At 42.4% G+C, this 13,980-nt stretch overlaps 1 protein-coding gene across 2 annotated transcripts in view; it reads right to left on the reverse strand.

Annotated features, from left to right (window-relative positions):
• Chka (choline kinase alpha) overlaps nucleotides 1-13,980 on the reverse strand; it is a 46,696-nt gene that overhangs the window by 6,626 nt on the left and 26,090 nt on the right. For both annotated transcript variants that reach the window (XM_028771267.1, XM_028771266.1), the window contains 4 exons: nucleotides 7,651-7,764; nucleotides 2,790-2,923; nucleotides 2,288-2,392; nucleotides 1,283-1,341 (listed from right to left, as the gene is read on the reverse strand). In XM_028771267.1, coding sequence (XP_028627100.1) covers nucleotides 1,283-1,341; nucleotides 2,288-2,392; nucleotides 2,790-2,923; nucleotides 7,651-7,764 — 412 coding nt within the window. The remainder of the gene's footprint in view (nucleotides 1-1,282; nucleotides 1,342-2,287; nucleotides 2,393-2,789; nucleotides 2,924-7,650; nucleotides 7,765-13,980) is intronic.

Here is a 13,980-nt window from a genome sequence, read left to right on the forward strand (position 1 = left end):
AAAGCTGTTGCTGAGATTTCTATACCTTGCTCTACCTCAATAGTGGGCAAGCCATGATCAGCTAATCAGAGAAGTACTTTGGTTCAAATTAATGGCTTCCTAAGAAACTAATCTAGGGGCTGGAGAGATGGCTCAGTGGTTAAGAGCACTGACTGCTCTTCCAGAGGTCTTGAGTACAAGGCTCCACCTACCAGCCAATGGAAATAGAGGTAGAGACCCACAGCCAAACATTAGATGGAGCTAGAGGAGTCTTAGGAAAGAGATGGGGGAAGAATCAAGGGACCCGAAGAGGATATGGACTCCAGAGGAAGACCAACAGAGTTAACTAACCTGGACCATTGGAGACTCCTATAGACTGAACCACCAACAAAGAGCAAGCATGGGCTGGACCATGCACATATATAGCAGACATGTAGCTTGGTCTTCGTGCAGGTCACCCAACAACTGGAGTGGGGGCTGTTCCTGAATCTGTTGCCTCCCTGAGAATCCTGTTCCCCTAACTGTGCTGCCTTTTCTGGCCTCAATGGAAGAGGATGTGCCTATTCCTGCAGTTACTTGATGTACCAGAGTGGGATGATACCCAGGGAGGCCTTCTCCCTTCTCAAGGGAGAGGTGGAGGGAATGGGGACAGGAGCTGTATGGGGGGAACTGGGAGGAGAGGGGGGCTGATATCAGGATGTAAAGTAAATACACAAAGAAGAAAAAAAGAGAGCCTTGGTCATGGTGTCTCTTCACAGCAATAAAACCCTAACCAAGACACAGGGAAAAAAAAGTAAAATTCTTTAACAGCAGCAATACTTTACTATAACTTTCTCAAGTTAAACAGCCTGAGTCTTCAGTGATGTGTGGGCATTTTGTGACAAAGTGGTCTGAGTAAGTTGCATAGAGCCTGTACAATCTGGGTCTTCTGCTTTGCATGCTAAAGTAGGATTATCGACCATAAAGAGTTACACATCAACAGGTACATATGATTTTATTCCAATTCTCAGCTTAAAGACAATTTTTTCAGATTTTTCTAATATATTTATTTTTAATCTTGTAAATATAATTAATACTCTATTCATTTTTTGAGAACTTGCTTTTCTGACTATGATTCTGAAGGTTTTCTTTGGTATAAAGTTCTAGCTCTCTTTTGTGCTTAAACTTCACTTGCTGGCTGCATCTTATTTCAGTGTACTTAGTACACGTGTGCTATTGTCTTGCATGCTTCTCACACACACATATTAATGGTCTTTTAAGTACAACACAAGCTTCATCTTTAGCATGCCATAGCAATTCTTACCTTCTTGACAGTCATTATGACAAAATACAACTGGAGATCTTGTATACTGCAGCAATGACCTGAAAAAGAAAGCCTCACTGTTACCTATCTAATCCAGTAAGGTGCCTGCATACTCTCATGTGGCCAGCCCAGAGCCAGCCTCACTAACACCCATCCTATTCAGTGGGATACATTCATGCGTGTGTGGCCAGCACGGAGCCTGTATTCCAACACAGCACACTCATTCACATCCAGGAAAACATGTGAACCCACTCAGCCTCTCTGCACTGCAAGCTTTTCCCCACTGGACTACTGTGCACTCTGCTCATGCTATCCTGGAACACACAACTGCTTCTCATGAGCCTAACCTTTGACTTAGATGACCTTAAAATGGTTTCCTTCACAGAACTAGAAAATTGCTTTCTGTACTAATAAAGCAAGAGTTCCTTAAAGGTCTTGGCACCATTTCCACCTGGCATAGCACACAGGGACCCAACCTTACTAGGAGGACACAATAGGGGTCTCTGCTCAGAAACCAATCTCAAGGTTTTCAATGTCTCCTAATGCTTAGGCTTAGCCTACCATCTCCCTAGCCTACTACCTCTACCCATCACTTCTGTTCTCACTTGACCTTGGACATTCAGTGCTAGAGTTATGTCTCAGCGATTACTTGCTTATAGAGGATACTGAGTTCATGGGTTCAGATTTGAAAATAAAAACAACATCATTCAAAGACAAATTCACCCTGCCCACCCACAAAAGCCGGTTGTGGTCACACACACCTTTGATCCCAGCACAGAGACAGAGGTAGTCTAATCTCTGAGTTTGAGGATAGCATGGTCAACAAAGTGAGTTCTAGGACAGAGAAACGCTGTCTCAGGGGAAAAAAAAAAAAAAAAAAAAAAAAAAAAAGGAAGAAAGAAAAAGAAAGACATACTCCCAGGTTCAATCTATCCTGTTCACCAGGACTTACTACTGAGAGAGCATTCATTCTATAGACGAGGAGCTTCAGAAGGCTATACTCACCTCAGGTTCTCAAGCTCGAGAGGCAGGTTGTAAGAGAGGAACTTGTGCAGTTGCTGAACTCTGGCCTCCCTGCTGAATTTAAGTCTTAGTACTTGATTCAAGTATCTGCCATAGGAAGGACAAAGAGCAGTGCTAAGCTGAGCAGGTGTAGTCTTAGGCCTCATTCAAGCACCCGACTCTAGCCAGTCCCAGTCCCAAGGAAGCCCAGTGTCTCCAGGTAAGAGGGAGGGGATGGTTGGACCTACAGTACTCAGGGAAGCTAACTTTCCACCCACCCACCTGGTAGCAATTTTGCAAACAAGTCTTCATTCTTGGTCCAGGAATTGATTGATACATGCAAGAAAGACTTATTCATGAGACACACGTCACAAGTAATGGCATGCACACCAATGAACCAAAGGGGTCTCTGACCAGCCTGGCAGATGAAGGGAAGCACTCACTTCTGATACTGCCAAAGATACCAGGGTAAGAGTGATGAGGACCAAATAATCTCGACACTTACTTTTCCATTGTTCCAAAAAGCCATTTTGGTTCCTTATTGAATGGCATTTTCATACCATGAAATGTGGCCATTTTCTCAGCTATTTCTGCAGAAATATCTGGTAAACGTAATTCTTCAGTGTCCAATCGCCGGCTCTGGAAACAGGAATTAGGAACTGCCATTTATGCATGCAACCTAACAACTGTACTAAGACCACACCACCTTAGAACCAAGAACCAGTTAAATTGTTAAAGTCTCACCCAGTGTACAAAATTTTCTTACGTAGCCCAGAATGGTGGTGCATGCCTTTAATCCCAGTAACTCAAGAGCCAACAGCAGGCAGGTCTGTGAGTTCAAGGCCAGTCTGGTTTTACATAGTGAGACCCTGCCTTCCAAAAAAAAGAAAGACACAGCATCTCCACAGGTGATGACCCACGGTGCTATGGTACTTCTATAGAGAGAAGCATGGTGTACGCTGAGAAGAGTGTACAGTGAAGAGCAGGGTGTACAGCAAGGAGGTCTATTTCATTAAGAACCTGAGGAAGTTCCTCCTTTAATGAACAAGAAACACTATCCATGTGACATGTGATAGATCTCTATAGCTACAGCTGACCTCATTGCTTGTCAAAACTGGTAGGCAAACATCATCCTATCAAAGAAGTCCTAGGTTCAAGAGGGCTACTGCCTCTGCTGTGTGGGTTGATATGGAGCAGGTGTCAGTGTGCCATACTAGATAGAAAGGTGGACATGGGGGTCAAATCCGAGCCTGTAGACATTGTGCTGACCCCTGATATGGCCTGAGGCCTGGCTATTCCTGAGAGCCCTTCTACAGGGTGTTCAAGGAATCCTGTGTTCTAGAAAATCTACTCCCCACAAACTGCATTCCTGCAGGACTCAAGGTGTGGTCTCCCTAAAGGTACAAAGCAGCAGGTACAGAGTAGGATGAAATGCTGCCAGTCAGAGAGACCCTGCTCAAATTCTTGCTTCAAAGATATATGAGGCAGGTATGTGACTGCATTCCTCAGTGCTTTGTTTCCTGTTGCATAGATAACAGGAATGAAACTCAACTCTCTCATAGAGCTGCTTCCAGAGTGAAGGCGATGGTCTACCTAATCCAAGGTAAATCTCAACAATTGGAGGTGTCTGACACTTAAACCCAAGAACCATGCATGGAACTCAGTTTTCAATTCTGGAATCCTTTCCACAGAACTCTCAACAAACTATGGACAAGGAATCAACTTCCACTAACCAGGTACTTAGGACTTCTGAGGACAGCTCACAAACAAGGCTTTAAAAAATGCCACTTCAGATACATAACACTTATCAAAAGGAATGTACTCCCAGAAACACTGAAACAACACAGTGTACTTAGCAAAGCTAGGTAGTTTAAGTCTATCACACACTTAAATCATATGTTTTAACTGGTTGCTCCTAGGGCTGCAAGGAACAAAACAGCATAAGATTAAATCAGGAACAGGAGAAAAATGATGTAACCAAGAGATTTAGGGCCACTCCTCTACAGCTGCTGCTAGACTGACACAAACACAACACTCATAGGAAACTTCTTTGCTTGCTTTAAGATAGTGTCTCACTGTCTAGCCTGGAATTTACTATGTAGACCAGGATGAGGCCTCCAAGTACAGAAATCATCCTACTTTTGCTTCCTGCAGGCTGGGATTAAAGGCATGCACCACTATGCTCAGCCTTCTTGTTTGTTTTTAGACAGTGTCTCAACTGTGAAGCCCGGGCTGGGCTGGCCTCAGATTTGGGGTGATCCTATTGCTTCAGCCTGCTGAGATCACAGGTGTGAGCCACTAGTCTGGCTTAACATTTTCTTTTCTATGTAGAAGAATACTCAGAATATGACAACAAAATTATAGCACATAAGCAAGAAACCCACTCATTAATTATCAAGCATTATGTACTATATGTAACCATACATGCTATTTTTCTTTTTGTTTTTGGTGAGACTCATGAGCTAGTATTACAGACGTACAGCTTTTTGTACAACAGTCCTGAAGAATTACTTGCTTACTTAGCTTTAATTTTCAGTCTTTACCTAGCTTGGAACTTCCTATACAGACCAACCTGGTCTCCAACTCAGGTATCAGCCTGCCACTCCTTCCCAGGTGCTGGGATTAAAGGAGTGTTCTACTGTGTCCTGCATGTCCTAAGAAATTCTGTATGTTTTGGGCTTCACTGTAATGCAAGGCTTTGAGTTTCAACAGTTTTTTGCACTCATTTGTATCTATGAGTTCCTTATATAGAACTAAAGGCTTATATGGTTGGTCAAGCTGATCCATGGTCCACAGTCTCCCTTCTCCCTCCTTATACACACACACACACACACACACACACATATATACACATACATACATACATACTTTATTTATGAATGTGATTATACTGTTGCTGTCTTCAGACATACCAGAAGAGGGAGTTGGATCCCATTACAGATGGTTGTGAGCCACCATGCAGTTACTGAGAATTGAACTCAGGACCTTTGGAAGAACAGTTAGTGCTCTTAACCACTGAGCCATCTCTCCAGCCTGCTCCCTTTGGAGATCTGATTAAGGATTTCCCATCTAAGCCCAGCAATGGTGGCACACAACTTTAGTCCCAGCACTTGGGAGGCAAAAGCAGGAAGATCTCTGAGTTCAAAGCCAAAAAAAGGAGAAAGAAGGAGGAGGAGGAGGAGGAAGAAGAGAGGAAAAATTTCCCACTTGAAATGTAAGCTCTGTAAAAAACAAGAGTCACAGTGGCTCTTTTCTGCCCTGATTCTTGAGAATTAGTGTGTACAGGGCTGTCCTGTCCCACAATGGATAGGACCCAGCACAAGGTCACCTGACTAAGATGCTATTTGCCACAGCTCAATGTATATCCACAAGAATGTGGAAGGAGTTCCAGGAAGACTATATTTATTAACAAAACACAAAACAACAATAACAACAAAATTTAGCTGGTAGGTGATGCACTCCAGAGGCAGAAGCAGGCAGATCTCTGTGAGTTTAAGATCAGCCTGGTCTACGAAATGAGTTCTAAGACAGCCAAGCTACACAAAGAAACCCTGTCTCAAGGGAAACAACAACAACAGCAGCAGCAGCAGCAGCAGCAGCAGCCACTACCGCTGCCCCAGGACAAGACAAGGAAAATACTGACACCATGGAAACAGAAGAATTGAGCCAGAGCAGTAAAATGGGATGAAGGAGATCTTGAATGGTAGGAAGGCAGAAACAGAGCGAGGATAATGGAGACAAGAAGAAAGAATAAGGGGCTGCAGCTTGAATGCTGCTCCAGTCCATAAAAAAGACCCCAGAAACCAATAATGAGGTGAAACAGATGTTAAGTGGTAACAAAATGGTGAGACTCACATTTGTGTGTGTGTGCACACTTTTTTTTTAATTTTACTAAAGATTTACTTTTATATGTACAGTTATTTTGCCTGAATGTATGTTTGTACCACATGTGTGCCTGGTGTCCAAAGAGGCCAGAAGAAAATGTTGGATCTCTTGGAATGGAGTAACAGATTCTACTTGTGAGCCACCATGTGGGTGCTGGGAATTAAAACCCAGGTTCTCTGGAAGAGCAGCCAGTGATCTTAACTGCTGGACCATCTCTCCACCCTCTCATATCCAATTTTACTTTGACTCTGTCTATGTATGAAAGAAAGGTTGTTATATAGCTTAAACGCTAGGCACGCTAGGCAAGCATTCTACTATCTCAGTTCACCCCACACATTTTCTCTTGTCTTGCTTTACTTATGACTCAGTTTATTTACATAGATCACACTTAAAATTTTTTTATTTTTATTTATTTATTTATTTGTTTGTTTGTTTATTGTTTTTTTTGTTCCCCCCGAAAAGTGCCCAGGTGGGCTTAAGGCTGCCAGACACGTGCACATCTACAGCAAAAAGGGCTTCTTTCTATTCCATCTACATGGATCAGAACGGGGGGTCGGGGCCCGGCAGAAGCAGGAAGAGAGAAGATGGGGAAAATCTACCTCCCCCAAATCCCACCACAAAGAGACCCATGTGCCAAGCATGATGGAAGCCTGTGTTCCCAACAGCTGGTCCACACTGGTTAATATTCTGCTGGTTTTCTTCAGACATCTATTTTGAAAAAGCTTAAAAAACACAGGAGATTTTGAAATAATTCAATCCTGGCAGAAATCAAAACTCCGAAACTAGGAGCGAAATCATCTTTCACTAAATTAATCCCTTTTCCTTTCTTTTTTCTTTTCTTAAACATTTTATTCATGTTATAGAGGGCTTTCTTTATCGTTTGCCTTCTCAATCATTACGAGTTGAGGAGTACTGAATCCATCACTACTTTGATGACATAGGTAAGAATCCAGATTCACATTTCCAGGTACCAAGAGTTCCCTCTAATGCCACGATCCAGCCAGCCTTCCTTTACTTCTACTGGACACAGCAGTGCCTGTTGGTGTCTCTGAAGCATAGTCACATCTTAGGTCGGTATTTCTCCAAATAAAGCAGCTGTCTGGAATTGAATGCTCCTCTTCTTTTTTGTCTTATGAGCTAAACAGCATCTTCATACTTCATTCCACATTCAATCAACACAACACTTAAAATGTTTTAAGACTTATTTGCTTTATTTTCTGTGAATGAGAGTTTTATCTGCATGTGTATTTGTGCACAATGTACCATGTCCTGGTGTCCACCTTGGTTAAAAGAGGGCATTGGACCCAGCCCGTACTGAGAACTGAACCCAGATCCTCAAAAAAGCAACAAGAGCTCTTGACTGCATTTAGCATTTCCCACATTTATACATCCCACATTTAGTATTTCAAATGACATTTAATATTCTTATTTTGCCACAAGAAGGAAACAGAGTCCACCCTGTGTGGTTTCCATAATCTTACCGGGATGAACTGCTCCAGTCGGCCTTGGGGAAAGATGCCATAGAGTTTTGGCCCAAGTGACCTCTCTGCAAGAATGGCAAACATAACACTCTCCAGAACCATCGCCTCAGCCCCCTAGAACAGATGGCAACAGACCAGGTATTAGTGTTTTCCTACACAGGAAGTGCTATCTCAGGAGCAGGTTCCTCCAGGCTGCTAGGCCTTCTTTGGCATGGGCAATGATTCTCCTCTGGGCAACGATTCTCCTTCATTCATCCCTCCATCTGTCCCTCAGTCCCTGCCCCCTGCACACTTACACATACACACACGTGTGCACACACATGTGTGCACACACACAAACACACAACTTATACAGGATCTAGCTCACAGCATTATACTATATAGATGAGGTTTAAAATTAAAGTCACTAGTTCCAACCTCCTAGTAATGTTAATAACAAAAAGTTCTATAACCCAATACATTACATACTAACACTCTATAGAAAATGCTTTAAGACAAACAAAAAATTTGGTATCCTACTAAAAAAGTTGTGTTAATACTATTTGTTTTGAGAAAGTCTCAGGTAGCCCAGGCTGGCCATGAACTATGTAGCAGATGATTCTCCTGCCTCTGCAGGGGTTACAAGCATATGCCACTAGATTTACTTTATTTGGTACAGGGGACCTAAACTGTGACTTCTTGCATGCTATGCAAGAACTCTACCAATTGAAACTATCCCCCCCTAACACCTGCAGTCCTAAGTGCCTATGGTTATTCCTATGTTGTTACCATGCTAACTCTATCTTAGGAAGGCAGTTGTTACTGGGCTATCCACTAACAGAAGTCCTTTCTACATCAAATGGTACTCTCCAAACCAAGTCACCTTATAAACTGGCTTATTAAGGGCCACTGCTTTTATTGTGTCTATTCATTTGACAACATAACTGTTTGAGTCTCACCCTTGGCCTCTCACAATAGACAACAAGATTCATTTTGATGAGGATGACTTAAGTGCTTCTCCACTGAGTACCCAGTGGGCATGAATGCTCCAAAGGCCTCCTGCCTAGTCTGTGGGTTCTAGGTTTTGCATTTCAATTCTTGTCTCTGTTATACTAACTTCTCTATAAAGCCATCATGTTCTTCTTTAGATTTGTGTGTAGGAGTGTGTGCCTGCATAAATACATGTGCAGTGTATGTGTGCCTGGTGCTTGAGGAAGTCAGAAGGCACTGGATTCTTTGGAAGTGGAGTTCTGAATGGTTTGAGTTACTGTGTGGATACTAGGAACCAAATCTGGTAAGAACAAGTGCTCTTAGCCACTGAGACATCTCTCCAGCTTCCTCCCTCCCTCTTCTATCTTTAGTCCTAATAACTATAGAACTATAACCTAGACTGTAACTATGACTTCTAATCCACCTTTTCCCCCAATTCATATTCATTCCTGTCACCCTGAAAACAGTAAAAAAAAGTTAGGTAGGGTGTGTGTGTGAGTTGTCATCTGTTAGAGTAGAGGGTAGAAGGGACTTTGGCTCTCTCTCTCAGAGCATTGCTCATTTATTGTCTTAGGTCCTAGATCAGATTCCATCTTAAATTTCAAAAACTTTATTTTCTACAGGCAGGCAGTTCTATGCCATGGAGCCCATGTGGAAGTCAGTGGAGAATTCTTGGGCACCAGTTCTCTCCTACTACCTTATAGGGTCTGGAGCTCAGACTCAGGTAGAGCCTGCACCTGTCGGGCGTCTCATTTGGTCCCAATCCCACATCAACAGGTATGTGTGTTGCTCCTTCTAAAATCATAACTTTCCCCCTTCTTCCAAGCTTTCAGGTGATTTTGATCGCCCTTTGTTTTGTTTTTGTTTGTTTTGTTTTTTAAGAGACATGGTTTCTTTATGTAGCTCTGGCTGCCCTGGAACTTGCTGTGTAGATCAGGCTGGTCTCAAACTCAGAGATTTGATCATCCTTTGTTAAGAAATATGCTATGGGCGAAAACAATCCCAGATAAACATGCTTACAGTGTTCACATTACAAAACTTGGGGGGGGGGGGAGTAGCTCATGGTAGAGCATTTGCCTAGAAAGCAGGAGGTCCTGCGTTTAAAAAACAAATGGACAAAAACTGAATTCAGAAACTGAGGACAAGCTCATTAGGCAATGGCAGACTGCCACAGCTGATAAGACAAAAGAAAGAAATGCTGTTTCCAAAGTCGTCAAAGCACACAAAATCACAGTAAGTCAGTTACCTCCCCTGTGTGTGGACAAGAGCTTGTTCCTAATCTCTACAATTACATCCTAACTATAATCTTGTATAATCCTCATATTAGTCTAATTATACCGTGTGAGGCTGTATTTATTAAATTCCAAGTGTGTGTATTTGACAATATCGATATTATTAATTTGTTCAGACTAAGGAATTGGGTATCGCATGGACTTGTATCTTTTTGACAACACGGAATACCTCTGTTTAGCAGATGAAATGTTCTTATTGCTCATCTAACCCTCGTAACACACTGGTTTAGGAGGGACAGTTACTGCAGCCCTGTCTGACCTGAAGCCCGATACTGCAGAGACTCTCAGGGGAGCTCAAGCGAAGGCCCTCAAGGTGTCCTCTGCTGTAGTCCTCTCCCCTGTAGGCTGGGAGCAGTCTCCTCGGCGCCTCCTACAGTGGAAACTGCAAAAGCAAGCAGAGCCTGACCATAACTGAACAAGAGGATCCTGGGCTGAGCTCTAGAGTAGGCAATCTACCAGGTATGGCTCCTTGTAGCTATATGCCACCTGTAGAACTCCCCCTTCCCCACATCCACATTTTAACTTCCAGTATAATCATTCCTAAGCTTCATTTGTCTAAAAATCCAGACTTTTGTTATGATTAAAATTTGTTTTCCAATTTCCCACACCGCAGAGTGATTATAATAAACACGAGGGTTCAATTTCGTCAGAAATGTTACATTTTGTACTTTTTTTTTCTTGTGGCAGTCTTATGTTGCCCTTGTTGACCCTGAACTGGTTATAGCTAACCCTGAACTTCTGATCTTCCTTCCTGCTGGGATTAAAAGTGTGAACCATCATGCCCAGTTCTTACAATGCTTGCAGATGGAATCCAGGGGTTTTGTACACAATATGCAAGCACTCTGTCCACATAAAAAGAAAAAATTAGAGAGAGAAAGAGAGAAAAGATAGGAGAGAGAGAATGTACATGTTTGTGGCTGCCTACATGCCACAATATGGGGGTCAGAGGACATTTTCCAGGAGTTGGTGTTCTCTTTCCATCATGTGGGCACTGGGGATTGAACACAGGTGGTTAGGCTTAGTGGCAAGTTGACTTTACCCACTGAACCATCTTGTTAGCCTTTTCTAGTTGGACTTTGAGACAAAACCTTTGCATTATTGTCCAGGCTACTCTTAAATTTCCAATCTCCTTACACCTCCTGCATCAGCTTCCCCAGAGACAGATTGCAGACAGGCAACACAATACCTGAACTCATGTTAGATTTAAAGTTCAGTAAGTTCATCAGTACCTGTCTATGTGTGCGGTAGCACTATCACTGGTACCTGGACTCCTGCAGAGCCCATCATTACACAGACATGGTGCCCAGACAGATATATAAGCAATTCCAAGTCCCTGATGCTCTCCCTGGTGGTGATGTGAAGCAAGTGAGCAGTAGTCAGAACAAACAGGGCTTGGCCCCCAGCCCACAGCTCCATATCATCATCTGGGGCAGTCACAGGCTAGTACTACCTTTTTGAAGAAATCAATACTGTAACTATCTACTTTGGTTTTAGAAATAAAACTTAATCATTCATTCATTCAAAACACAAAATGTATGATAAATACTTAGCATTGTGCTAAATATCAGGGAACCAAAACAGTAAGCCCCATCAGGCCCTGTCTGTATGGAACTCACAAAAAGAACTAGGAAATGACTAAACAGAACTACAAAAGGAGTCAAGGCCATGAAAGAACAGAATGCTGGAAAGACAGGTTATGAAAGGGCAGTGATTTCCAAACAGACAACACTGAACTGACTAAGACCCAGGAGTGCAGGGTGCAAATGAGCTATGAGTTCTTCTGATGGAGGAAGTCTGGCACAGTCAAGGAAGTGAGAGAGCGGTTGCTCAACTGGGCAACCAGGACAGACAGGAGCAGCCTGGGGGACAGACAGGAACATGTGAAACAACATACACTGAAACCTTATACACTGAGCAAACTCCCAGAGCAAAAGAGAAACTGGCTTATTCCTGAGAACTCCCACTCTACAGCAATAGTCTAAAAGCAGTCACAATAGTAAAAGCCCCTAAAGCTCAGGAAACATCAAGGAAGGGGAAGTGGAGGAGTGCAACAGCCAGGTGAGGAGCAGGAATGCTGCAACAAGCTGTCTTCATGACATGGCATGGTGATGCACTTAAGCGCTCACAGCACCTGTGGTTTTCTACATTAGACCTGCACAAAATCAAGCCAGTCAACATTCCAAACGAGAGGGCAGAGGTTGTTACATGGTACCACTTCTAGCTGAGGGGTTATTAGCAGTTATTGGCAGTTAATGGTTTCTGGGAAAGGGAGAGTCAATTTTCTCCAAGTATATGGCCCTGGTTGGTTGCCCATGTTCTAATAGATGGCCCACACCTATGTGCATGCTGGCAGTACTAACTGAACTGGACTCTAGGAGTTGTTGTTATTGTTGTTCTTCTTAAACAGGATACATGTTGGGTAGGGTCTGGAGGAGTGGAAGAGGAATAAGGGGTTAACATGATCAAGATACATTATATAGGGAGTGGAGATGGCTCCAAAGTTAAGAGCACTTGCTGCTCTTGAAAAGACACTGGTTTGATTCCCAACACCCGCAGCACTCACAATCTTTAGCTTGTTTCAGATTTAATAACCTCTTTTTACCTCTGAGGGCACTAGGCACACAGATGGGGCACTTGCAAGCAAATTACCCATAGGCATAAATAAATACAAAAAAATTTAAGATGCATAACATACATGTATAAAATATTAAAGGAATAAAAAATTTCCTAAAATTAGCATTTACCCATTAACAAAACAAACACAACCAAACAGTATACACATCAACACTCACCTCACAGTGATAGAATGTTTCCTGATATTTTTTTTCTACTCTATTTCATTTAGAAAGCAAGCTAGGTACAACATGCACATCCTCTTCTCTGCTAGACTTCTGAGTTTAGGCAACATACTAAAACTTTGCTTTCTAAAAACAAAAATGCTAACATTTCACATAACCTACCACTTACAAACAACTGATTCAAATCTGGGCAGTGAGAGGAAGAAAGCCAGGGAGAAGATGAGGTAAGATGGCTGCCTTTGTAGAAGAAAGAGCTACAGATGCTACTGAGGGTACAAACTGGAGGAAAGCAAAATGGACGCTAACTTGGCAATGTACAAGTTGCTGGTGATAAAAACTAGAGCTTCAGGAGTGATGGGTACACAGATTAGATAGGAAAGAGTGAACAAAAGAATGAGAGACATCTAGATGGGTAAAGGAAACAAATTTATACTTTTCATTATCTCTATAAAGTATTAGTTCTCGAGAGGAGAACCCAGTCAGTAAAAGGTTTGCCATATATATATGTGAAACTCATAAATTTGATCCCTAGAACTTATATGAAAAGGCTGGGCATGGTGGCATGCATTTGATGTCATAATATCAGGCAAGCACTATACCACTAAGCTATAGCCTCAGCTTGCTTTTTTCCTTTTTTAAAAAATTTATTTATGGCTTGGAGAGATGGTTCAGAGGTTAAGAACACTGGTTGCTCTTCCAAAGGCTCTGAGTTCAATTCCCAGCAACCACATGGTGGCTAACAACCATCTGTAACGGGATCTGGTGTCCTCTTCTAGTGTGCAGGCATATATTTAAGCAGAACACTGCATATATAGCAAATAAATAAATCTTATTGTATTCTCTCTTTCTTGTGGCATTCTAGAGGCATGGCCAATCCTCATGAGGCAGATCAAGATCAAGACACATGTGGTAAAGCAATTAGTCAAAGAAAAAGTGATATATGAAAAAGAAGCAAAATAGCAAGACAAAGACTGAAAAAGATGAAGGCTAAAGATAGTGAAAACTATGCCATTAAGAAGCAAGCAGGAGGGCTAGAGAGATAGCTTGGCAGTTTAGGGCACTGCTGACCTTCTAGAGGACCGAGGTTAAATTCCCAGCAACCACAGGGCAGCTCACAACTATCTATAATGGATCTGATGACCTTTTGGCATGCAGGTGTACATGCAGATGAAGTACTCATATACATTTGAAAAGAAACAAGCAACTTCTGCAACTTAATATGCCAAAGTGGGTTGATAACCATGGGGGAGGCCTCCTTTTTTCTTAGGAGA

Source organism: Grammomys surdaster, unplaced genomic scaffold, assembly GCF_004785775.1.
Source record: "Grammomys surdaster isolate TR1022 unplaced genomic scaffold, NIH_TR_1.0 205, whole genome shotgun sequence".
In the NCBI taxonomy this organism is placed as follows: Eukaryota; Metazoa; Chordata; class Mammalia; order Rodentia; family Muridae; genus Grammomys; species Grammomys surdaster.